The sequence below is a fragment of the Perca flavescens genome, chromosome 8 (assembly GCF_004354835.1).
Source record: "Perca flavescens isolate YP-PL-M2 chromosome 8, PFLA_1.0, whole genome shotgun sequence".
Classification (NCBI taxonomy): Eukaryota; Metazoa; Chordata; class Actinopteri; order Perciformes; family Percidae; genus Perca; species Perca flavescens.
In genome coordinates, this window is record NC_041338.1 from 2922469 (window position 1) to 2948801 (window position 26333).

General features: G+C 41.9%; 1 protein-coding gene across 3 annotated transcripts in view; it reads right to left on the reverse strand.

Annotated features, from left to right (window-relative positions):
* Positions 1 to 26333, reverse strand: part of agbl1 (AGBL carboxypeptidase 1) — a 111305-nt gene that overhangs the window by 38154 nt on the left and 46818 nt on the right. For all 3 annotated transcript variants that reach the window (XM_028585824.1, XM_028585826.1, XM_028585825.1), the window contains exons 12-21: positions 25528 to 25699; positions 24600 to 24690; positions 23457 to 23723; positions 19763 to 19846; positions 19547 to 19627; positions 19250 to 19398; positions 12308 to 12395; positions 11778 to 11910; positions 9152 to 9305; positions 4431 to 4611 (exon numbers count right to left, since the gene is read on the reverse strand). In XM_028585824.1, coding sequence (XP_028441625.1) covers positions 4431 to 4611; positions 9152 to 9305; positions 11778 to 11910; positions 12308 to 12395; positions 19250 to 19398; positions 19547 to 19627; positions 19763 to 19846; positions 23457 to 23723; positions 24600 to 24690; positions 25528 to 25699 — 1400 coding nt within the window. The remainder of the gene's footprint in view (positions 1 to 4430; positions 4612 to 9151; positions 9306 to 11777; positions 11911 to 12307; positions 12396 to 19249; positions 19399 to 19546; positions 19628 to 19762; positions 19847 to 23456; positions 23724 to 24599; positions 24691 to 25527; positions 25700 to 26333) is intronic.

Consider the following 26333-nt stretch of genomic DNA (forward strand, 5'->3'; position numbering starts at 1 on the left):
ACTGATGTGTTGGCCATCTTATCCAAAATGTGATAGTCATGCTAATCAAAATCATTGAGCTCTATCTCCAGCTAAAACTTTGGCTGCACTAATCAAAATGGAAACGGAAATGATGTGTGAAATGTGAAAGTTGTCGCTCGCAGTGACAAACCCACAGAGAATGACTGCTCACATCAAGCTGCTCTGTAGCAGCAGCAGCTGTTACAGAGACAAAGCTCTGAACAACTCGCTGTACTCTACCTGCTCAGCAGCAGACAGACAGTCAGAGACTAGCTGGTGAACGTAAAGAAGTATTTAGCAGCTACAGAGACAGATGTTTCCCTCAGGAGACTAAAGACAGCTGAAAGTGAGAGAATATTGGACTGACATTCATCAGGTGGACACAGACACAAAGACTCCTGATGAATAATCATGTTGCTCTGTAACTGCTGCAGGTGGAAACAGGCAGCTGTTTGCTAACGAGTTCAACATGTCACCTCTATTTAAGGTAATATGCGTCAGCTTGGTGAAAAGGTGGAACATAAATCAGTTAGTGCAGCTTTGAGTGAGATGGCAGGGTTCCATAACCTGACTCCGCCAGATGGATTGCTTCGCATTTGCTCGGCATATCCATCTGGGAACTTTCCGTTGGAGAACTTTTGGGAAGGGGCGGAAATACTGGTTAGCTGATTGGATGAACCATCTGTCTATCACCTATGCTGGTGGTAGACGGGCCAAATCAACCAATCAGATCCACGAAGTGTATGAAAATACAACCACAAGCCCGCCCCTGCTGCTGCAGGCAAAGCATAGCTCGTTAGCTCAGCATGCAAGCAACATGTCGGTAAAGGATATTTGCCGTTTGTGTAACGAGAATTTAGGAATAAAAGGAACCATTTCAGGTTCCCGGACCATATTCCAAAAGAAGGATCCAAGAGAAAAAAGCATTAGCGAGCGGCTAACAGAATTAAGGCTACCGCTGTCTGAAAATACTGGTTAGCTGATTGGATAAATCATCCGTCTATCACCACCTAACCCACCTCAAAACCAACGCTGATTGGCCCGGTCGTTTGGCGAACGGCTCCAAATTTTCTCTACCTCACGATGCCAGACTGATCTGTGAGTGGAAAACTGGAGCTCACGAGATCAGGACGGTCTCACGAGGCTAAGGGTTCCATGATGTGAGTTTATTCTTTTTTAATATTTTTCCAAGAGACAGTAATGTGGTCTAAAAGACATGAAAAAAAATGGGAGCATGTCCCTGCTAATCAAAGCTATTTAGCACAGAACATGAGTAAAAAACTATCCTCATCTAATACTGATGAGAGAACCCTACTGGTTCTGCTTTTCTAATGGTTCAAATGCCTTTGAGGAGCCCAAATACACACACAAACCAACAGAGAATGGGGAAAAAGCTATGTTGATGCTTTCAGTATCGTTCCAGTTTCACACCAATTTCAAGCTCAAAATATTGGCACGAGAGAGAAAGAAAAAAAGAGTGCGAGGAGAAAAGAGAGACGGGAAGAAGGCTGACGGCACGATGAGTAAATCCCTGCAGTGTCCAACTTAATTCCTGTGAAATGTCAGCGTTGTGTAGCAAGACTTACATCACACACACACACACACACACACACACACACACACAAACACACACACACAGAGACAGAGAGCAGACTAAAGAACTGTTCGGGGATAGAGACAGACTGAGACAAATCAGGTTCTACAGAGCATTTGGATGTCCACTCAGTGGCCACTTTATTAGGTACACCTGTACATCTGCTCCTTGAATGAGAGAATGTTTGATATTTATTTAAGGGGCCACCGGAGGAGTTTTGGGATCTTTCGTCAAAATAGACTTGGCCCTCCCTTTGCCAGCAAAAATTTTTCTTCGACCCTCCAAAACAGTTGGGAAAAAAGGCATGACCCTCCCTAACATTTTATTGGTGCCTTCTATACTCATTTGCGCTTGGTAAAGATGTACAGATGCCTATTGTTTTTTTTATAGCCATGAGATAGATGACTTAACCTCTGTTTTCTCATCTTACACATCCCACTCCTCTGTTATGGTGTGGGGGCCATTTTTAGTAGATTTACTCACTAACATTGTTGTGGAAACACAATAAGCATGGAAACTAAATGCACACTTCCTGCATTACTGCATTACTTCAAATACTAAGTTACTCATCTAGTAAACTAGTATTCACATGAAATAAAACAATAAAACATTGAGACCATTCAGCAAAGCACACTGGGTAATAATAATTGCTATGGACTCTTCACTAGGCTTCCTCAGTCATTGTATATTTTAGCATAGGTAAAGCTGCCGAAGCTGAACATTATCCAATTTGGGAAACTACATGCTACCACTCCTTCCTTCTCAAATGCCTTGAAAAGACTTTCGTTTGCACAATTTCAAATCACCAGGACCGAAAGGATATTTGAAGAGTACGTATTGGCGCCAGACATCACATTCGCTCTAGAACCTTTGCTAGTGCCCTCGTCAGACTCATCTGCTAAGGTGCTGATGGTGGGGCCGAGACTGAGAGCTACATGGAAAAATATGCACCAACAAGCCACTTTGAAATGTTGCTGTTTTCATGAATACAAAAGTTGGGTGCCCTCTTTCACCTCATCCCTTGGTATGACTTCATAACACATGTCGCACGGAGCCCACTTGGAGAGCAGGGGAAAAGTGGGTGGGGCAGTGAAATGGAAAGTGGGCGGGGCAGTGAAATGGAACACATCTGCCCTCGTTCACTTTCAGGCCAAACTATACAGATCGACCACCAGTTGTAGTTTTAGCGCTACTGCTTCAAGTGCGTTTTATTATCCATATTATTTTCTATTATTTTTGCATTCTATCCCCGTTTTTATGTTAATTCTACATCATAAATACCTGCAGACTCATTTCAATTAGGCTTGGTAATCAGCTGCATGGGTTTCAGATTTAGAAATTTGTGATTTGTATCATGATAAATTATATTATGCTTCTCGCAAAAACAGAATTTCTTCCATGCATTTACAGATAATGTTGGAAATAAAAATAAAAAATCACACATACAATTATCTAGTAAATAATATGTATAAAGTAAATTGACATTAGTTATATTACATGTTTCAGTAAAATTTCAAGCTAGCAATGAGGAAACTAAAAAATTGAAATGTATTTATTCAATTTATTCATCTTCTCCTTCTTTGGCGTCAGCAACAGGAGTTTTAGCAATTGTACATAACTGCCACCTAACCATGGAGGGATTTTCTTTCACCAAATGCATAACTGCAGTGCATTGTGGGTGATATCCACCTCTGGAGTGACCATCGTTGTTCACTCGCTCCCTCAACCCTCCGAGGTTCGATCTCGCCAAGTTCACTAGTGGAACGACGCTTAAGATTCCGGCGGGGATTCCCCCGAGGGCAAGTGCTTAGGGGAAGTTAACGAGGGCATGTTGAACCACTACTGACACGTAGCTTATGATCATATAATTTCACTTTATGAGGTTTTTTTAACATTAATATGCGTTCCCCCAGCCTCAGTGGCTAGAAATGGCGATAGGTGTAAACCGAGCCCTGCTCTTGCCCCCCCTCTCTCCTCCTCAATAGCATTTAAAGCTACAGAAACAGAAATGGCACATCCTAAGGAAAGCTCATTGTAGGACTGGCTCTAATGGCTGTAATTCTGCACCAAGGCTGATTTCGGGAAAGAGACTTCAGATACAATATAAGGCCTATATAAAAGCATCAAAAAAGCAGCATGTCATAGGACCTTTAAAAGAGAAAAGTCTTTGAAAAGAAACAGCTTGGCCAAATAGATCTTTAAAAACCCTCAGTGAGCCTTCCGTCTTATTACATTCTTACTAAACTACTACTGCTTGCTTACATTGCACGGCAGCTGGACTGTCGCGATATCACAAGAGAATCGTGGGATAACATATCACACTAAAATCTATCTTGTCAGGCTTCCAGTAATGCGTTTATTATGAACAGTAGCCGACCGAGTCAAACAGCATCCGCTGAGGAGCTCCTGGCAGCCACAGCTGCCACACAGTGGTTTAGGTGTGTGTGACGGCCGAGACTCTTCGTTTTAACAACAATGATGGACGTGATAGACAGATGGTTCAACCAATCTGCTGCCATGTATTTTTTTAAGTGCCTGCCCATTACCAAACATTTTCCAATGACGGCTTCTTAGATTTTTCTGTGCAACAAACCATCTGGTGTGTCAGGTTAACTGCTTGCAGTTACTTAATACCCTTCAAATATTAAGCTCTGACTATTCAAAGTAAGCTAAATACAGTTTTATGCAAAAGAAAAGAGAAAAAGAGATGGCACAATTAGTATTCTGTCCTATCAGGATTTGCTGTTTCCAGTTCGTCATATCAACATCTAGGTGAGTGAGTCACAATGCGTGGTGTGGAGTCCTGCAATCTGCACGGTTCGTGCTTCCCACCTACGTGCCATTGATGACTCCGTCTGGGTTGAGCATGGGGATGAGCTTGAAAACAAATGCCTCCCTCAGACTCTGGGCCACTGGGTCGCTGCTGCACAGGAACTCCAGGGTGCCCTTCATCATCCAGCTGGCATTGGACTCACCGGGATGGACACGGCCTGTTAGCACAATACAGGGACGATTCCCTGGACAGAGACAGACAGAGACATGATATACAGTATGTTTCAGAATCTTACTCAGTAACAGTCATCTGTGAAACTCAAGTAACAAGACGTTACGTAAACTCAGTGGCACCCTGTCATTCACTGCGGAGCTGACTCTGTGTTTTCAGAGTGCCAGGCATCAATCAATTATCCAGATCAGGTCTTTAATTAAAGCAGTGCTGATGGTGTTTTCTCTACACACATCATAACAATAGTGAAAGCTGGCCAATTATGTCAGCTATCAGAGGTCATGAGTGATAATTGTTAGGTTGTGCAAGGGTCATACTTAACATTTCTGAGTGTCAGTGATTACAATTTGAATGGTTTGTGCAGATAGCATGCCAACAGATGGCAGAGTGTGTGATCAGTCAGGGTTGTTTGAGCTCAATCTGCTGTTGAACAGATATCCAGAATGAGCAACATGTGGATAGAGAATGCTCTGTCCTGAGTCAATAAAAAGATTATTATATTTCACTGGTCAGTTTACAGCTTGCGTTTGCTATTAAAAGTGAGGAATTGTTAGAACGCCTCAGACATGTTTAACCTTCTAACACTGTTTTGGTCAAAAATGGACCTATTTACACATTCCCTGTACCATAAATATGGCATTTTTCATCAAACTGCCTCAAGACCTTATGATACCCTTCACAAAAGGCATTTGAACACATACAATTCATTGTGACTACTTTCTTTGAATTTTGAGTGATTTATTCAATTTGGTCACACTTTTTTTGTTTACGGTCAAAAATGACCGCCATAGGAAATGAATGGGAAAGAGTATAATTTTCATCCAGAAGATGTAGGACATCTCCATACACACACTCCACCACTTTCCTGTGCTTGTGTGCCTATTCTACACATGAATCATACTTTCCACAAGAGAGCTTAGAGTAAATTATGGAAGCCCAGTGTTTTCTTGAACTAATGTAATTCTCCCCCAATGTGAACCACACCTGCCAAACAAATCAATCTTGTGTAAATTACAGGAACCCATCTCTTTCACATACTCTCACGTACGCTGCATATTCTACTACTCCTCTTCACATGTCCTTCATGCGTGTGAACCACCAATGTTTGCACACACATGCATGCACGCACACACAGAAACACACACACCCACACAAACAGACACACACAGACACACACGCTTTATGTTGTCAGTTCATGTTGTCATGTTGCCACTTGTGCATGTTAACCACCACTGTTCGCACACACATGCATGCACGCACACACATAAACACACACACCCACACACACACAAACAGACACACACACACACACACACACACACACACACACACACATATGTACACTCACTCACACACACACACACAGAAGAAAAAAAAAAGATCACAGGACTGGATGACTACTGACCCGTCGCTCTGACCTTTGTGCTTCTGAAGTCTTTTAAATGCCTTGTTTTGTCACACCTCAATCCTTCACCGACCAATGCAGTTTACCTACAGAGCAAACAGGTCTGTAGACGATGCAGTCAACATGACTTTTCATTTCATCCTCCGTCACCTGGACTTCTCAGGAACCTATGCCAGGATCCTGTTTGTGGATTTCAGCTCAATCCTCCCAGCTCTGCTGCAGGACAAACGGGCCTGAATCCACCTGGAGATGGATCAGCCTCTTCCTATCTAACCTGAAGGAGCGTGTGACGCTTGGGAAACACGTCTCTGACTCTCTGACCATCAGCACCAGTTCCCCTCAAGGCTGCGTCCTTTCCCCTCTGCTCTTCTTTCTGTACTCCAACAGCTGCACCTCCAGTCACCAGTCCGTCAAGCTCCCAGAATACACCACTCTCTTTTGGCTGAGGAAGGAGATTAATCTGCCTACAGGTGGGGGACTGACAATCTGGTGACAGAGGATGTACCATCCTCACCTGCTCCATCACCATGGTACGCTGCTGCCACTGCTAAGGACAAGGGCAGAGTACAGCGATCATCCTCGGTGCTAAGAAGGTGATTGGCTGCAATCTGCTATCCTTCCAGGACCTGTACGCCTCCAGGACCATGAGGACCCTCCAGGACCTGTACGTCTCTAGGGTCCTGAGGCAGGCCGGAAAGATTGTGGCCGATCCCTTCCACCCCTGACACAAAAGTCATTGAAGCACTCCCATTTGGCCGGAGAACAGTTTCCTCCCAAATGCAGTGGGCCTCAACAAGGCCTGGGGAGCTCTAATAACATGGGCTTGTATCATGATCCACTCCTTACCTGCACATCCTTTCTATCACATTCCTGCAAAACTGTACATTTTCAAAACAGACACTTTAATAACATTTATATTTGTATATATTCTTATAGTTTTCATGTTCTTTTAAAGTTATACACATGAAATGTCACAATAAATAACTCTTGAAAACTGTGAGCACAATAACACCAGGATGTGGGCCTGTAAACTGTAGCAGATGTTTACAACAGAGAGTTTGGTTTTGGTTCACCTTTGTTTTCTCTTCCAATTCTAAATACATTTCTCCAGAGGTTTCATTGTCTGATTGTCTTGTGATGCGTCTGATGAATCAAACAACATCTACTGTTGCACACAATTATATACACCTTTTTCAGTAGAAGTCTTTCCTGCAGCAGCCGTGTGAATGGGATTTGGCTGGTGTGTGTCTGTGCTGTGAGACTGTGAGCCAGTCTGTGTGAATAATTGGACCAGAGAGAGCCCATCAACCACTAAAGGCTTATCAGGACAGACCATACTGGCACATCTTCTGATGACTGATAGAACAGGAAGTTATCCCCCACTGGATTGTGTGTTCTGTGCCCTGATGAGGACAGTGGACAGTAGACCAACTGTCCTACACCTTCAACTTATATACAGTGGGACAGTGTAAGTGCATGTGCGTGTGTGTGTGGTAATCGTGTTAAGGACTGTGTCCTCACAAATAAATTATGCATTACCAATCAAAAAGGACTCTCACACTGTCTCATTTATACACTGCTCTCAGGGTCACTATGCACTGTGCAACATACAGGAGAGGACACATGTTGTAGTATCGTCACTATTTTCTCACACTGATTACTTATCGGTGCTTTCAACTCTTAGAATCACAATCAATTCACTCAAACATATACCCAGGCTTTGTTGGCACTGCCTGCATCTTTCAGTTGATTTTTGACTCAGCACAGAACGACATGCAGAAATAAACATACCATACAGAGGGGGACAGAGGAAGTAAGAGACCGAAACTAGAGAAATGAAAGAAAGAGTTGGAGCATAAAGTGTGACAGAGGAACTGTCCTCGTCCGGCTCCATCTACCTGGAGGCTATGCCGGTTCTGCTAAATGAGATTATGTTTGATAATTAACAGCTTTCACAGATGAGCTGTGATTGCACTGGAAGCCTTTTTAATTAGAGACCAGAGGAGTGAGGCAGGAAGAGGGCTGCTTGGTCTAATCCTTCCCCTCCGAAGAAAAGCCTGTCTAAGAACAATGCCAAAATAAAGAGCAGAACATCATTTAGGCATCATCACGATGATTTTTTGAACACACAGGAGAAACAAATGGCTTTACATGTGCCATTAAACTCATGCTGCTGCTCTATACCCACTACTTGTAGACCTGATATGCATACTCATTTGCATACACAGGAAGAAGTCTGCAACTGATTGGCTGTTGCTACAAGCCTTGTCTGTCCTCAAGTTTGGGTTTTTTGTCCAAGAAAGACAGACTCCCATACTCACACATACACACACATTTCCCCTCAGGAATAAAACAATCCAGCATCCGTAGGAGCCTCTGTGCTCCGTCAGTCTCAGAGTGGAAAGTCACATTTTTAAGGTGTTAAGGTTAATTGCCTTGTTCAAGTGAACATCAGCTGCCCTCACATGGAGGGAGATCTCCTCTCTGCTGCACCTTCAGCGACCGGCAACCTTTGGGGTGTGCTAGAGATCAACAGTAACACCTTCAGCAACAATGGGATTTGGCGAACCTGGACAAAATCAATGTGGAGTGCAAATTGTGCTACGAGGAAGACAAACACTGAGGGATGGAAGTTGAATTGCTCGTGGCAGAACACAGAGCTGGGTCATGAACGATGAGCCCATTGTTTTGTAATCCTGACAAATTCTGCCTGTGTAGTTGGAAACACCAGTGTTTGCCGGAGGTACCGGCGAGTGCATTTTAGTAAACCATTCCAAATAGATTGTTTCATATTAAAATGCATGAGTATCACTGAAGTCAAGCAATCAATTCCTGAAGCGCTGACTGTGTTGGAGCATTTGGGGGGGAAATGACAAGATGAAATGGCATAATTGCTATGCACAAATGCCCATTGTGTAATAGAAGCTACAGTATAATAGCAATAGTGGATATGCTATGATGAATCTCACATGGTTTTCTCTTAAACAAATTATTTCTTCATATTTCCAACTGCTAAGCATCACTGGCTTTCAATTAAGCCGCTAAAAACAAACAAAGCATGGGATATCTGTCTCTGTCGGGAGGGCTGGCTGTTTGTCTGCTCAAACACATACACACAAACCGCACACACACACACAGCATTACTCACGGAGCTGGTGCATGTCTCTCCAGCCCCTACTGGCAGGACAGGCTGTGATGGTGACTACTGGACACCAGTTTCCAGCCAAAGTACCACAAAGAGTCTGCTGCTGGAAAAACACCTTTGCAGGGTCCACTGATTTCTGCAGCACCTTCAGATGAGCCTGACAAACACAAGTGTGAAAGCCAACTTATTTCATTTTTGTTTTCCAACAATATCCAATTGTGGCAACTAAAGCATGATTCAGGCTTGCATGGTTCTGTCTTAACAACTAAAGATATTTGGTGAGGAAGGTGTGTTTTTGCAAGATATTTTTAGGGCATTTCAAGCCAACAATGAAAAGCACATAGAGAAATATCTCCCCGGGCTGGACGCAATCCAGAGACAGTGATGTGGTGGTTTTGATTAAACATTGAAAAGGTCAACATTGACTTGAGGAATGAGATGGTGGAGATAGTGATGTCCAAAAAAAAGCTTCATGAAGCATTCTCATTATTTCCTGAGCCACTAGATGGCGCTCTCTGCTTAACAAAGAGTTGACAGCATGCTGAGTTGTCATTCCTTGAGAATTTTTCTTTTAATCAACAGCGCCATCTAGTGGACTCAGAAGATAAAGAACATGGTTCTCTAAGTTTCATGAAGCTTCATTTGAACTTCACTACCATTCATCCACCACCTGTTGTCAGCAAGGAGTTTGTAAGTCTTAATACTATGTCAAACTTCTCCAACGTACGATCAAAGAGAGTTTGGAAAAGTATTTTGGCTTAAACAATGTTTTAGACTAATTTAAGGCACTGCAGCTTTGGAGTTGTGGTTATTGTTTTATACATTTGTATATATCTGTGAGTATCCGGCTGCACTGTGGCCTTCCTATAAGTGATTACCTGCCTGGCTTGACTCATTCGCTCGCGGCTCGCGGAAGAAATAGACGAGACGCCGAAACGATCACTGCAGCGCACTGGCCAGCGCGGCTGATCGCAGCTGGTATGATCGGAAAGATTGAATATCATGGGCGCCGAAATTAAAATAGCTGCATTGAATGATATGTGTGAACTATGTTATGTGCATTATGTTATTTAAACTGTTAGAGGTCTAAGGATGAAGTGTGTGAATGTCTGATTGTATTATGTTTATTGTGTGAAGGTGCAGGGACGTGGTGAGGCGCGTCTGAGTTGCTTAAATAGTTGAAGCTCCGAGACCGGTAGGCGTCTTAGAGGATGGGTCTTATGGTTATATATTATCTGTTCAGATGCATTGGTTGTATCATTAAATCTGTTATTCTTATGTTGTGTTAAGGTGGAGTTGGAGCAGAGTGTCTGTTAAAACCGACCACATTACACTTAGTTGACGTATTGTTATAGCAAAATAGTAGTGATGTCCAAATGAAGCTTAATGAAGCATTCTCTTTATTGTCTGAGCCAGTATTTGGCGCTCTCTGTTCAACAAAGGGTTAAAAGTAGGGTTGAATCCTGGGAGACGGGATTCCCGGGAAATCTGATCAAGACTATTTCCCGATTCCCGGGAAAGGTTATGACGGGAAATGGAAAATAAAATAAAAAACGCAAGGAGTGCGTGTCTGTTGTTGCTACGGTAATACAGGCTCACTAAATTCATTACGTAGCAGTAGGCTACATCCGTGGAGGCGGAGAGAGCGTTTCCTGTCTGTGGCCAATTTGTCACGAAAATCAGAAACTGCCTGAGCGCAGAGTCTATCGACGCTCTCTGCTTCTTGAAAGCACACTTCCAGAGATAAAAGAAAGAAGGGCAGGGTGAGAATGCATTGTAAACTAAAAGAAATATGTAGCATAAGTGCAGAGTGTTTAGGCTTTTTTTTTTCAATTCTGTTTTACATAGGCCTTTGGCCCTGTCTTTTTGCAGTGCACAGTTGTACATTTCTGTGGGTCGTTCTCTTTAATTTAGTTGAACTTGTATGTGTTTAAAAGAGAAATATGCCTGCCCTGCCCTAAAACAGAAATATTTGGTTAGCTTCGACTGATTATTCCCGTTTGCAGCCACTTACAAATCTCAACAGCCACAGAAAGGATTTTGTTTAACAGAATGGTTTAGGAATCATTCAATGGTTTACTTTAGCAGATTTAGTTAGTTTTTATAATGGAGTTCTGTAAAATATTGGTTTCATAAGTTGCCTAGATTTTCAGAAGACAAGTCACAGACATTCCACCTGGCATTTCATAATTAGCTGCAGCAGATGTCACGCAGCTCACTTGATCACGCAGCAGAATTGATCATTGCAAACTGTTGATGATGGACATGAACTGTGTTTTTTAGCCCTAATAATGATACAAATGATATAAAAAATGTCAGTTTGGAATTTGGGAACGCATATTTGAATGATATCAATACATTACTTGGGCTAAAAATTTTAAAAACTACAACATGGATGGATGGATGGATGAATGGATGGATGGATGGATGGATGGATGGATGAATGGATGGATGATGAATGGATGGATGGATGGATGGATGGATGGATGGATGGATGGATGGATGGATGGATGGATGGATGGATGGATGGATGGATGGATGGATGGATGGATGGATGGATGGATGGATGGATGGATGGATGGATGGATGGATGATGAATGGATGGATGGATGGATGGCTGGATGCGTACCTTCAGAGCAGAGTATGTGTGGGGATAATGGTAGGCCACGTAGCAGACGTCCTCATTGTGTTTGAAGGTGATGGTGAAGGTTAGAGTATAAAATGTCGTTCTCTTTCTGCCTCGAGCTGGACAAAAGTGGTTTCTGGAGGACAAAATAGAGAGAGTAACATACAATAACTTGTGTTATGTGTAGATAAAAGATCCTTCTCCGGTAGTGTATATAAGGTCCTTGTCTTCAGCACTGAGCATTCACTGGACTGTCCTGCTCTTCACACACCACTTTCTTTTGTTAAGTTTAGTTATGACTAATTCATCCAAGGCATTCAGACTCTGTGTTCTGAAGAAGAGACAGCTTTCAGAAACATGATTGCACAATAAAAGTGATTTCTATAAAATCATATATTTCCCAGGACTGAGAGCCCTCTCTGGTGGTCTGATGATGTCACACTCTGCTGTATGTGATTGGACTGTCAGCAAGTACAGTTATTGGGTCTGCTGCTGAAGGAAGAACACATTGAATCTGTGCATTTCATTCATACCTGAAGTAACAAATTTCAGTCCCGGTCCTGAGCCAGTGTGGTCTACCTTCCAGAGCTTCCCTTACCGAGTACAGCACCGGCTGCATTCCTGTACGCGCGCACACACACACACACACACACACACACACACACACACACACACACACACACACACACACAGATAAACAGTGAGCCACGTAGAACAGCTGGTGGCCTCTAATGCTGCGGTCCTATGCTGGCTGTGACTGTCTCTATAATTATTTATGCTTTATAATAAAAGGTTATTGTCTGATTTAAGAATATACATAAAGGAATGTGTTTATTTATTACTGTAATATTTATTTCATAGAGAAGTACTGCACAGTAGAGCATCAGCCTGTCCCCAGATAGACTTTAATACAAATATATTATACTAAAAAAAAAAAAAAAATATATATATATATATATATATATATATTTTATTTATTTTTATATAGGTTACTATTATAAATCATTGTACCCCGAAACACCTTACAGAAGGCCCCCAAAGCACTTAAAATCTGTATACTACTGACTTACTGTGTACTTGTACCACAGAGGAAAACATTGTAGGCTACTACTACATTTACCTGACAGAAAAACGTTACTTGTTATGTTGCAGATTCAGATTTTACTCACAAAATATAACAATTACAATATGATGCATGATTATCCATTAAGCTATCCATGCAGCATTAGAGGCCTGTATTGGAATTGAAAGCACCCGCTGCCTGCAGTCTCAGCCAGGTGAAGACGTGCTGGAGTCAGCCTGCACTGAAGCCCCGCCCCCCCGCTGCTGCACAGACCTGTTCCTTTGGTTATTCAAGGTTTATTAATATTGAATGTGTTGCAGGTCCACAATGCACCAAATTCAGCACTGCACACCACTGGGTCTGCAGAAATACACCCGCCAAGTGTGAATTACATCGGATGAACTGTTCTCCAGATATGTGAAGTACAAACACACAGACACACACACACACAGACAGACAGACAGACACACAGACAGACACACAGACACACAGTTACGCAGACACACAGGCAGGCAGGCAGGCAGACAGACACACACATGAGGTGAGATGGGGTGAGCCTATTTTATCTGATCATTCTATATAACATGTATTTGAGCGTTATCTGAACATTTATGACTGCTATCTAAGATTCGACAGGAGACCTCGTATGAACTTTACTCTACTTTCAGAAGACACTTCTCTGAAGACATCTGGGATGCATTATCAATGGACCCTTAGACAGAGCCAGTTGGCTTGAAGCAATTGGTCAGTTATCGATCCCACCCCAATCTATGGAATATAGATATGTGGTCCCCACACAAAGAACTTTAGAGGACCACTGGAGAATTGGGAAAACAGGTCCTCACCGAGCTCTGCAGAGCTTGTACATGATGCTGATTTCTTTGATGTAAATAAACATTTATAATCAAGAAACAGTGTCAGCGGATTCCTCTCCACATAGCATTACAGCATCGCTACCAATTACACCACACACACACACACACACACACACACACACACACAGACAGACAGACAGACAGACACACAGACAGGCAGGCAGGCAGACAGACAGACATACAGACACACAGACAGGCAGCGACAGGCAGGCAGGCAGGCAGACAGACAGGCAGGCAGGCAGACAGACAGACAGACTCGCCTTAGTCTTAATATTATCTTATTTAATGAAGTGTCCAGTGGTGAGATCTTACTAGCTTCCTGTCCAACATTCTGATTATATATTTTCAAAAGAGGCTTGAATGTTGAAGATGCTGCTTGTGACCAAGACATTATCCAATAACTTCATAAAATCAAATCAAAATATTCATGAAACTATGGATTAGATTTGAAAAAAGTATTTTTTTCCCCAGGTGTACAAGAGAGGAGAGAAGGTGTGATGTGTCTCGCCGTCCAGCTGTTCTGATGGTTGTTGAGTTGTTTAAGCTGGTTACAGATGGACTCACGTTATCACTCTAAGGTTTTGAAAGTCTTGATTTTATCACAGCAGGAGGCTTCACAGGGTGATAGCTACATCATTCAGAAAAGGCTAAAACGAGCACTTTGTTGTGAACACTGTGTAACTTATTTTTTTGTTTGCATTGTGTGTAATTAATAATCAGGTGAGAGCTGTGTCGGCCTCCCTCTCCCCTCACTATTTCTCCTCTTTCTGGACACAAGCTACGATGAGTGGGGCAAATAAAATAAATGAATCAGATAAAGACAATGTTTTTTCTTCCTGTTGATTACTTCTTCTTTAGTTCCTGATAGGTCAACGTTGTAAAGACAGTAGTCTATGTTTGCATTGCCTGAGTCCTGCGTCACAGCAGTCCTCCCCATATTCCTGACTGGCAGAAACTCCTTTAAGAATGGTGACCCAAACTCTCCACCTCAGTAACCATGGTGTTTTTTTATTCTGGGTTTTAGCCCTGGGGCTGGAAAAGGTAAAGAGACACTGTTCTTGTTGAATTGAAAGCATAGCATCTCCAGATAGTTGGATGACTTTGTAGCCTGTCAGCACATTACAATCTTTCAGAAGAAAAGCCATTTTCTGTACAATGAGATACAGACTGCTTTGGAAGGGCCACCTTTTCTTCGACTCATTCAATTCTTCCTGAGATGAAAGCAATTTTCAGAAAGTACGTTAAAAAGAGATATTTTCCGGTACAAAGGGCAGTGTACGAATCAGTGTGTGGTAAGTGTATATGAAGGAACTGAGATTGCTACTTGAGATACTGAGTGTGTTTTGCAATCCCTTTGTCTGTGTGTGTATTTAGTTGTAATGGATGGTCTATTATGGCCGGACCCACTGTGGAGGAGCGAGAAAACACAGCGAGAAGCATGCTCCTTTAGCCCCCAAACTGTGTGTGTGTGTGTGTGTGTGTGTGTGTGTGTGTGTGTGTGTTTCTGCCCGGGCCAAATCAATACTTTCAGTCTTGAGGGGGATACGAGCGGCCCCTCCTAACTTGGACTGATCCTCGTTTTTCCTGACATCCGATTGGCTCACACTTAAGGCGCCGAAAAAAGAGTTCACTTTCAGTCAGGTTTGGATTTGGTGATGTGAGGTAGGTAGCAGGAGAGAGGAGGAGGAGGAGCAGCAGGAGGAGGAGAAAGGAGGAGGAGAGAGGAAGAGCAGGAAACAGACGGGTAGAGGGGCAGTGTGCAGGGCTGGGTAGGCAATTATATTAGGCATATCAATCAATCAGATATTCACATATAGGATAAAATGCCAATAGTTCCACGTACTAGATAATAACTTAACTGAAGCACATATTGAATTAGAAAATGTTTTATTCTTAGTCATATTTATAACTGATGTTCTTCTCATGCATATGTAGCTGCACAATCAGTAAGCAGAGGCAAGGTCCATCACAGGGCAAGCTGAGCCAGGGAGAGAAAGTAAGGACAACACACACACACACACACACACACACACACACACACACACACACACACAAATCTCTATTTTATGGGACTGCATTGTAGTTTTTGAGTATATGAGTGTGAGTATTTGTAACTATTTGATCAATCCAACAGACTGTGCACATGCCATGCTGGTAGTTAGCAGTATACTGTGACTTATGTGTTGGAGATTAGGTTTTGCTGACCTGGTTGTGTTCAGTGCAGTGGTGACTTGCTTATACAACCTGAGGAGGCAGGTGTCATCCTAAAGTTTCTTGAAGGTCTTCAGCGTAATCTGATTCTCTTTATACCATAAAAACACTATTAGAATTAAAATAACTGCAAAAAATCCTTCTGCTCGTGCACCGAGGGCACTCGCGTAAAAGGCCTCTCCAGCTTAAAGTCCCGTGCTGAATTTCAGTCCCAGTACGGCCCTGTGTGTGTGTGTGTGTATGTGTGTGTGTGTGTGTGAAGGTTGATTTATGGTTGTAGGTAGGCTCCATGCAGAGCCTACATGAGTGTCCTTCGCCGTTGTGAGGATTTATGCTTGTGCGCTGATGTGTCTGCGTCAATCTAGCATATCTCTTAAGAAAAATAGCCAGTACGTAGTTTAAGTGCGTGGGGAGTGTGAAAGAGTGAGTGAGAGAGTGATGGGGGTTAGCTTCAGAGCGAGTACGGAATCAAAAAGGGGGAAATCATAGGAAAAAATGCAATGCTGCCAAGCCCCGGCCAAAAGGACCAATCACAGTTGTCCCCTTAGTTACATTTCTGGGGAGGTGCACGTCAGGCTACGGCCTAGGGTCTGTATATACGCATACATATAAATGTACCTATGGCATAGATTTAATCAATAAATGAAGCTCGAGACAGAGAATGAGCTTTGATAGAGGGTCAAAGCATAATACACAAGTTACATGTAAATGTGGGTCATTTTACCCCCTACCCCTAAAATTAGCTCCTGTTTGACTGTGAACTAGACTTCTTTTTTTTCCATGCTGCTTTTCTTTCTACATTTTTCAATTTTACATCAGCTCAGTTATAAATTTGACTTTCGTGTGAAAATGGAGGAAGTCCAAAATGTTTTTGCTTATCTGATAGATGCTTACAACTAGGGCTGAACGATTAATTGCATTTGCGATAATATCGCGATATGTTAAAACGCGATTTCCTAATCGCAAAGGCTGCGATTTGGTCTCGATTTGATGACTCGCGAGAGCAAATCAGTCTGCACTACACAGAGAAAGCATCAACTTAGCACGCTAACGCTACACTGTACCTTGAGCTGATCTCTGTCATTCAAACAATTCTGAGTTGAAGTTTAAAACTTTTACAGCCATTTTAATAAAATGAAGGGCTTTGTTCGGGCTCAAGTCCATACATGCAGTTAATGGATACAGGCACGCAGAACTGAAGGCTCGGTTGGCAACGAGCTAGCTCGGATTAGCGGTTAGCTCCGGTTAGCGGTTAGCTCCGTTATAAAGATATGAGTGGAGGAGCTGCCACTGAGAGGGGTAACAACCAGACTGATAAATGACGTTCGGGGAGCTTTCACAGCAGCGTGGCCGCGGTGTTTCAACGGTTTTATTAGTACAGTTAATCCCACGGCAAGACCAGCAGCAGCTAACGTAACGATAGCCTCTCTGAGCTAGTGCTGTGTTGACGGTGTCGGCACGCAACTTCACGAGGGGGAAGGGCTGGAGGCAGCTCCTCTAAGTGCACTGTAAAAAAATACTTGTGTGTATGAATATGTGTATGTGTATGTGTGTATATATGTATGTATGTATGTATATGTGTGTGTGTGTGTATGTATATGTGTGTGTGTATGTGTGTATATGTGTGTGTGTGTGTGTGTGTGTGTGTGTATGTATGTATTTGTGTGTATGTATGTGTGTGTGTATGTGTATGTATGTATGTGTGTGTGTATTTATATATATATATATATATATATATATATATATATATATATATATATATATGAATGTGTATGTATGTATATATGTATGTGTATGTGTATATATATATATTTATATATGTGTGTATGTATATATATATATATATATATATATATATATATATATATATATATATATATATATATGTGTATGTATATATATAATGTGTTGGGAAGGATACTTTCAAAACGTATTTCGTTACAGAATACAGAATACATGCCCACAAATGTAATTTGTAACGTATTCCGTTACGTTACTCAATCTGAGTTTGGAAGTAATCTGAGATTACTTCCACATTGAATTGCCTTTTATAAGTGTAGGAATGCGGCTATCACATCCAGCTTACTAAACAGGCATATTATGGTGTGTTCTTTTTATTCCAACTAGCTGAATGTGTACCTGAACAAGCAGATAGATTATTGTATTGGTAGTCCCGAACTGCATACTACAAAAATCTAACCGAGGTCTATATACTGTCTATGCCACAAGCTAATTTTAGCTAACGTTAGTTAGCATGTCAAACGGGGCTAGTCAGTCTTTAAACGGCTCTGGAGCTGGTAAATCAGCACCTAGGAGAATGTAAAGTCGCACGTCAATGTTAAAATAGCAAGATGACCAATAAAACTACAGCAGACCACTACCCTTGGCTAATTAAAAAAATAACTTACTTTAAGATGCTTCTTCAGGTTGGAAGTGGAGTAATTTGGAGCTGAAAGGAGGTTGGTTGCTGGCAAGCAGTGGCTGCACGGCACAGTTAGCTGTATTTAATTAATTGTCCCTGTTCGTTCTTTAATGTGAAATGCTGTTTGAATTTCCAAGATAGAAACTTATTGCTGCCCTGACTCTTTCGTGCCCGTTCCGACTCCATTGTGACTGATCACGCAAATAGCTATTTTTTCTATTTCATATTGGGGCTTCTGACACAAAGTGAATAAACTCGTGAAACAGAGCAGTATCGTCATGTAATCCATTGATTTTAACAATGTAACTGTATTCTAAATACCAACTATTTAAATTGTAACTGTAACGGAATACAGTTACTCATAATTTGTATTCTGAATACATAACGCCGTTACATGTATTCCGTTACTCCCCAACACTGTATATATATATATATATATGTGTGTATGTGTGTAATTGTGTGTGTATATATGTATGTGTATATATGTATATATATATATATGTGTATATATATATATATGTGTATATATATGTATATGAATATATATGTGTGTATATGTATGTATATGTGTGTGTATATATATATATATATATATATATATATATTACTCAGGCGAGTAAGATCCTGTAAAAGCTCACCAGATGTGCTACGGGAAGTAATCGCCAAATGAAGCTTTGTGAACAATTTTCTTTATCTTCTGAGCCCACTAGATGGCACTCTTGGTTCAAAGAAAAAGGCTCAAGGAACCCTAAGGCAACTCAGTGTGCTTTCAACGCTTTGTTGAACAGACAGCGCCACATGCGCGCGCGCGCACACACACACACACACACACACACACACACACACACACACACACACACACACACACACACACACACACACACACACACACAACCCCTCTCACCATAGTTGAACTGGCTGTTGCTCTTCTCACAGTTGATGACATTAAAACGGTAGGGGACGTCTGCCACCATGTTACTGACTTCAAAGTAGAACCACTGGGTGTGCTGGTTAGAGTTAGCATCTGCATTCAATATCAGGTCATATTCATATCTACACAAGGGAAGAAAAGAAGAAAAAAACTGCTTCTGTATGTTGGCTTACTAAGTTAGTGTGTGTGTGTGTGTGTGTGTGTGTGTGTGTGTGTGTGTGTGTGTGTGTGTGTGTGTGTGTGTGTGTGTGTGTGTGTGTGTGTCCATACCTTCGGACCTGAACAGCCTTCCTTAGGTTCCCACACTCAAACTTTGAGAAAAACCTCAAGGCATCAGACGGACACTGGAGACTGACAGACAGAGACGGAGACCACCAAACGAATTTAGGGAATATTATTTCATTTAAGTAAATTAAATGTTTACACTCTAAATCCACACCTGTTAAAATGGCTAGCTTAATACATGTTTGTGTTGTTACCACCTACCTGCTGTCTTCCAGGTCAAACACTACCTGGTCGATGATGTCATCAGCATTCAGGAAACGTCGGACATCTTCAAACACTTTCTGCCTGATAAAGACAAGCACATACAGCCATGAAAATGTTAACAACCCTTCAAACCCGCTTCAAAAACCTGTGTGTGACATTAACAGTGATTACTTTTGTTACAGAAATTTCAGTTCACTTCAGTAACTTTCTAACCACATTCCACCAACAACCAACAACACCACTGTGAAACTAGAGGCCCAACAGTCTAAATTCTATGGTAGCCCTCAGTGGCTGCAACATTTAGCTTACACATTTAGCTTATAGGGGCGGCTGTGGCTCAGTGGTAGAGGTGTTGCCTGCCAATCGGAAGGTTGGTGGTTCAATTTCCCATGTCGAAGTGTCCTTGGGCAAGACACTGAACCCAGATTTGCCCCCAATGCTGTACATCGGAGTGTAAACTTGTGTGAATGTTTATCTGATGAACAGGTGGCACCTTGTACGGAAGCCTTGGCCACAGTGTACGAATGTGTGTGAATGGTGAATGTTTCCTGTACTATGTAAAAGCACTTTGAGTAGTTGTTAAGACTAGAAAAGTGCTATATAAAAACAGTCCATTTACATGTAAAAGGAAAAGATCAGTTATCACTTATGTCACATCTTCAACACATTCAGAAAATATTAAAGCCACAGCAAAGGCCATACATATATACAATAGGCTTTGTTGCCTTAGTTTGGCTAAAAACTAGCATGAAAAAAAAGAAACCAACAATGTCTGTCAGAAGGAAATGGAAAAAGTCAAGAAAACCTACGCATGGGTCATCTTAGGCTTTTGGAAAAAAAGACAAATCCTGTTATTTTCCTTGTGGAGTTCTATGTTGATTTTCCACAGCACAATTTATGAGCAAATACACAGCATTAACTAACCACTTAAATGCATTTGATAAGACCAAAGTAGTCCCAGAGTGGACAAGCAGAGTGGACAGGAGGAGAACATTTTGATTTGAAATGAGACTTGAAAGGTCCCTCGCATTAAGCCTAATCTTATTCTATTCCCAAGACAATTTACTCACAAAGCAGCCCGAACAAAAACAGCATTGACATTAGTTCTGTTAAGGGAATATAAACTCGAACATGTTCTTTTTTTATGTGAGTGCCAACAGACTGCAACAGAATTAGATTAAGTTCAGAGGGAAATTTCATCTTTAACATTTTTAAATGCCAGCGTCTGTTGGCCTCTTGAAAGTGATGAGAAAATGTCTCGGGGGAGAGACATTAAAATGTGCCGTACGTGCACACACACTTCTACATACACGCACTTAACCATAATGACATAGATGCAGATTTACATTATACATAACTCACATACTCACACAGCTCAAATAAAATAGACACAAGTAAGGGTGAAATAAATAAATAAAAAATATACAAAGTCAATAAAAGGTGAAGTCAATGCCCTGACTCTAAAACAAGACACTAGGGTTTAGTCACTGAGTGTACCCCACATTAACGTCAGGGCAGTGAAAATGTGTACGCAAAAGTGGGGTTTTCTAACCCGACATGCCAGATGGCTACAGTAATCAATGTGGTTGAGATAGCTGGGTGTCATCTGCATTGCAGTGAAAATGGATATTGAATTTATGGAAGATTTGACCAAGAGGAAGTAGATAGATGATAAACAGGTGGGGCCCCAGGACAGAGCCTTGGGGAACACCGGTAGTGACACGAGATGGGTGTGATTTGAAGGTCACAGGGTTTTCTTGAAAAAAAAAAAAAAAAACGGAAACCAGAAAACTACCAAAATCTTGTCCCGTTGCCTACAGATTCTGAATTAATTTGCAAATATGTTTTCAGATATTATTGACAGGATGGAAAAGCCTCTGGAACAACACTGAAACGTCCATGTTTATGTGTGTGCTCAAAATGAGCTTATGTGTGCTCTGAGAGATATGAGGTACTGGTACTTGGGAACTGAAATATAAAACCTGAAGTTGACTCTGATGCTAAAAAAACAATGGCACTCACTATCAGCAGCAATCAGCATGGAAATGAAGAGGGGCTGCATTGAAATGCAAGGCACACAAACACTTCTCTCTGCTCACAGCTCTGTCTCTTCTCTTGTGTGTCATCAGCCCATTCAGTCTGTGTTAGACAACTACACAAAGGACAAAGTCTTTTGTTTGCCTCATGTATAATTACTGCATCATATATACATGATATGTGTGGGCTCCATCCAAACAGACAGTGCCCCTAAACATCTCTCAGAACAATCTAGTATTTATAGATCTATTTGACCTCTACGATTTCATGACTGTCGGAGAGCTATACGGCTCCCAGTGCTGCCACGGATGGTTACATGAAGACAGATAACACACCAAAGAGAGACAGAGGGGATGAAAAAAGAAATATAATGGAAAAAAGAGATGGAAGACACAAAGAAAAAAGGAGGGAAGAAATTGACTCACAGAGAGCAATTTGAAGAAGAAGCAGCTACAGAATAAGGCTATCATTGCTGTCACATCTGTTGGAGAGGGGGGAGATGGTATAATAAAAGAACAGATGGGGAAATAATGGAATGTGACAGGGAGACAGAGAAAGATTGCAGGAGTGTGGGAAGACAGTACTAAGTGGGAGGAAAATAAAAAACACAGGTGGTAGTATAAGTAACAGAGCAGGAGAGCTAAAGAAGAAGAAAGTAGAATGTGGAGGGAGAGACCAAATGTAGGGATCACAGGGAAACAGATCCTCAGGCTCTGTCTTCATACAGGCTACTGGGCGTCTGCTCCCCCTGTGGCGCACTGTGAGTCACCCAAAAACCAAACCGCTGCAGGCCATGGAAATGTCAAATATTTCCCTGTCCAGGTACATATACTACTTGACATGCTATCTGTTTGTACTAACTACCAGGCATGGGAGGAATACTAGAATATTGTACTCACCTAAAAGTTAAAGCATAACCAAGGCAGCCAGAGATATAAAGACAATATATATTTGACAGCAACCTCAAACCACAAACACACACATTAAAGAAAAAAAGAGGGCTGCAAAAGTATTACCCACCACGTAGCACACACACATTTCTGGGCTACGCAGAGGGTGTCGACATCCTCCTCTAGAGAGTGAGATACATCCATCCGTCGGTTTATTGTTGTATTCACCTGAACAACATGCCGTAAGCCTTGTGCACAATGAATTCCTCCACAATATGCTCTATATTCCATTTATCTGCTCATTTATTCTCAATGCATAGTACAACCAGTAGTGAGACACCAATTAATCATTTGGCCGATTAATGTCATTTTGAGATAATCACAAGGCCGATTAACAAAAAATGACGACGGACACTTCTGCAGGTAGCCTTGTCAATGTGGCTGCTGCAGAACCCCGGTGGTGGTGATGGTGCAGTGGATATGACGCATGCCTTTGGTGGGGGAGACCTGGGTTAGAATCCCACTGCGATACATCAACCAATGTGTCCTTGAGCAAGACACTAAACCCCTGGTTGCATTTTAAAGCCATTCTGTCACAATTTGATTCAGCTGCAATTTAACATTGGCTCAGAACTGCCATAGAAAATGATATTGTAAACATAGGTAGTGATACAATGGGATACTTTGGAGGATTACGTTTTGCTATTGTTTCCACGTCAGTTTCATGCATCTAAGTTCTCCATGCTGTAATGACCATGGAGTACCTCTGTACGTTGGGTTTGCGTGGGGCCATGGGTTCATGTCCCGGCGGTGGGAGGTGTCCCCAGAAATCAGGGAAAGCCAGGATGCTGAACCCTGGAATGGATGTGGTTTTGGCAGCTGCAGCGCGGTACAGCCTGGGGTCATGGTGGGGAATACAGGCTCCATGTCTCTCCAATAACTTGTCTATCATGGTACGATGGTGGGATTCTTCTGCATCCACCTCCTCATCATCCTGCTCATCCCCTCTCTGACCGGGGAGGGCTTTTCCCCTAGGAGGAGAAAATGATCATGAGTTCAGACCGCTAGGGTTGGAAATCAAAGGCAAACAGCAAGATTTGAAGAAAGAGAGGTGAGCCTCTTAGACTGATTGCATGATATACAATGGAGGGGGGGGTAATCACCTAACATCAGAAACAAGCAATGGTCAGTATAATACTTAGTGTTACATCACTGCTGGAACCCAGATCAAGGGAGGATGAAGACAGGCTGCTGTGTTACTTGTGAGAGATAAGCACTCTATAGCAAGACGTACAGTATATCAGACTGACCAATAGGTAGTGATGGCCAAATGAAGCTCCATTCCCAGGAAGGAAGACAGACACACACAGATCACCTCTGCAGCTGCTTCACACTACCATCGACTTACACTCAATATTTCTATATTCCTACAAACTGCTCCAATCACAGCTTGGGGGCGGAAGAATCGGAGCGAAATGACAAGAAAGAGACTTAAAAGGACTACAGAGAGTTGTGCATGCCTTTCAGTCTGGGGCTGAGGTGCCCAGGGGCCCATTCTGTCATATTTCATCCATGTATTAAATCCTTTAAAACTGTTGAGACTAAAACATTTATATGTTAGTGGAAGCCAGTCATTATGTTCCAAAGAAATCTCTGTAATACAACTCCTCATGCTCATCAGAAACCAAAGAAACATCTCTCGGCTGGAACCCCACTAGACTGCACTATTTTGATATTTACAGTACACAAGGATAATGTGAAGATAATGCTGTCAATGTTTTTTTTCTAACTGAGATTAGTGTCCTCAAACTCTTTCAGATACCTCATTTCTGTCCTTTCATCATTATCACAGCTTGACAAATGCCCTGTCCAACCATCCATGCAAAGGACATGGAGTTTCAGCGTACCTGGCCTCTCTAACCATGGTCCTGAAGCGGGGGCTGGTGCTGAGGAGGCTGCTGTGACTGTGGAAATCCCGGGCCTCTAACTGGCCAACAGCTGAGCAGAGAGAGAGACAAAAAATTGCATCTGAATTTCCACTTTTTAAGAATGAGAGGAAAGTAACAATGCTGTGGCACAACACTGACTACTGAAGTCATGAGGAAAACAAGGGCTGTGTGTTTGCTTTTTATATACAGAGTGTTTCCTGTATAAGTAGTATTATCATATCATACATTTTAGGCTTGGGCGATATTTTGATACTGTTCAATCGCGATTTCACAAGATCGCCAGGGGGCAGCGGCCTGGCTCTGCACTTGATTTCAAAATAATCAAACCTTTAAGCTTTCTGCAAGCGATACAGTTAAAGTTACATGAATAAACATTTATGAATGAATCCTTACTTTTACATTAACAATGACTCCATCAACTCTGTGAAATGTGACAGCAGTCGCTCTTTGAATGCACAGAGAATTAACACAAAGTCTACAGTTCCCCCTTAGATTGTCAGACAGATTTTGCTTCTTTTAGCTCATTCTTTCAGTTTTTCACAAACTCTTCTCTTATCAAGCAAAGCTCTGATAAACTCTCTGTACTCAGAGCGAACAGCGAACAGACAGCTGGTGAACATAGAGGAGTATTTAGCAGCTACAGAGACAGATGTTTCCCTCAAGAGACTAAAAACAGCTGAAAGAGGAAGAATATTGGACAGACATTCATCAGGTGGACACAGACACAAAGACTCCTAATGAATGCAGAAACAAGCTTCTGTTTTCCATCACAACCTCTCAGGTGATAATATGTGTTCTGTTCCCGAAACATCTATGAATGCATCTTTCAAGACAGTTTTGTCTCAGTTTGAATAGATGTTATAAATACTTTGGACCTGTCTCTGACCTGCTGTGTGTCCCTTTGCTTCTGTCTCAGAGTCACTGTGGACAGTACTCCTCCTTCTGTCCCACCTGGAGCAGCGGAAAGGAAAACTGTTGAGCCGCACAGCTTCCTCATCCGATGAAGAAGACGATGATGCTGTTGAACTCTCGTCTGGCTCGGAGCTCAAATCCAGCTCCTGTGAGACACAAATTGGTTTACAGTTATGTGAGATGTCACATATTATAGATATAATAGACAGAGGGTGTGCTTAAATGGCATTAATGGCACGTCACTCTCGTGCCATTAGTGACGTTAAAGCAAACCCTCTCGTGTAATATTGAGATATCCAAACAGATCTATCTTTTAATGTGAGGCTTAGATTCTGCAGATGTTTGAGGATCTGAACTCAGATGTGACAGACAATGAGGCCATGCTGTCATTTTACATTTTACTACTCATTACAGTATCTGTGCTTTGCATTTCAGCCAGAGGACAATCATGTTTTGCACACGACAAAGACTATATCAGCTGTCAGCAAATGGTGATGCAAGGTTTTATCCCAATGCATTAAGATAGAAGCTAACACGTCTTCTCTGTGGGACATGTAATATCACATATTTGATGAAGAATGTAATAATATTCAGTCAGTCTATGCTTTGTAATGCAGAGAAAATCTCAGGATAAAACACTTTTTAATCCTCATAACATATTCTGACATAATAGCAGTGTGCTTCCTATTAGTCAGATATGAGCACATTTATTACGAGTCAAGTCACATGGTGTCCTGTGTTTTATGACATGAAACATTATCATGGACTGAGATACTCATT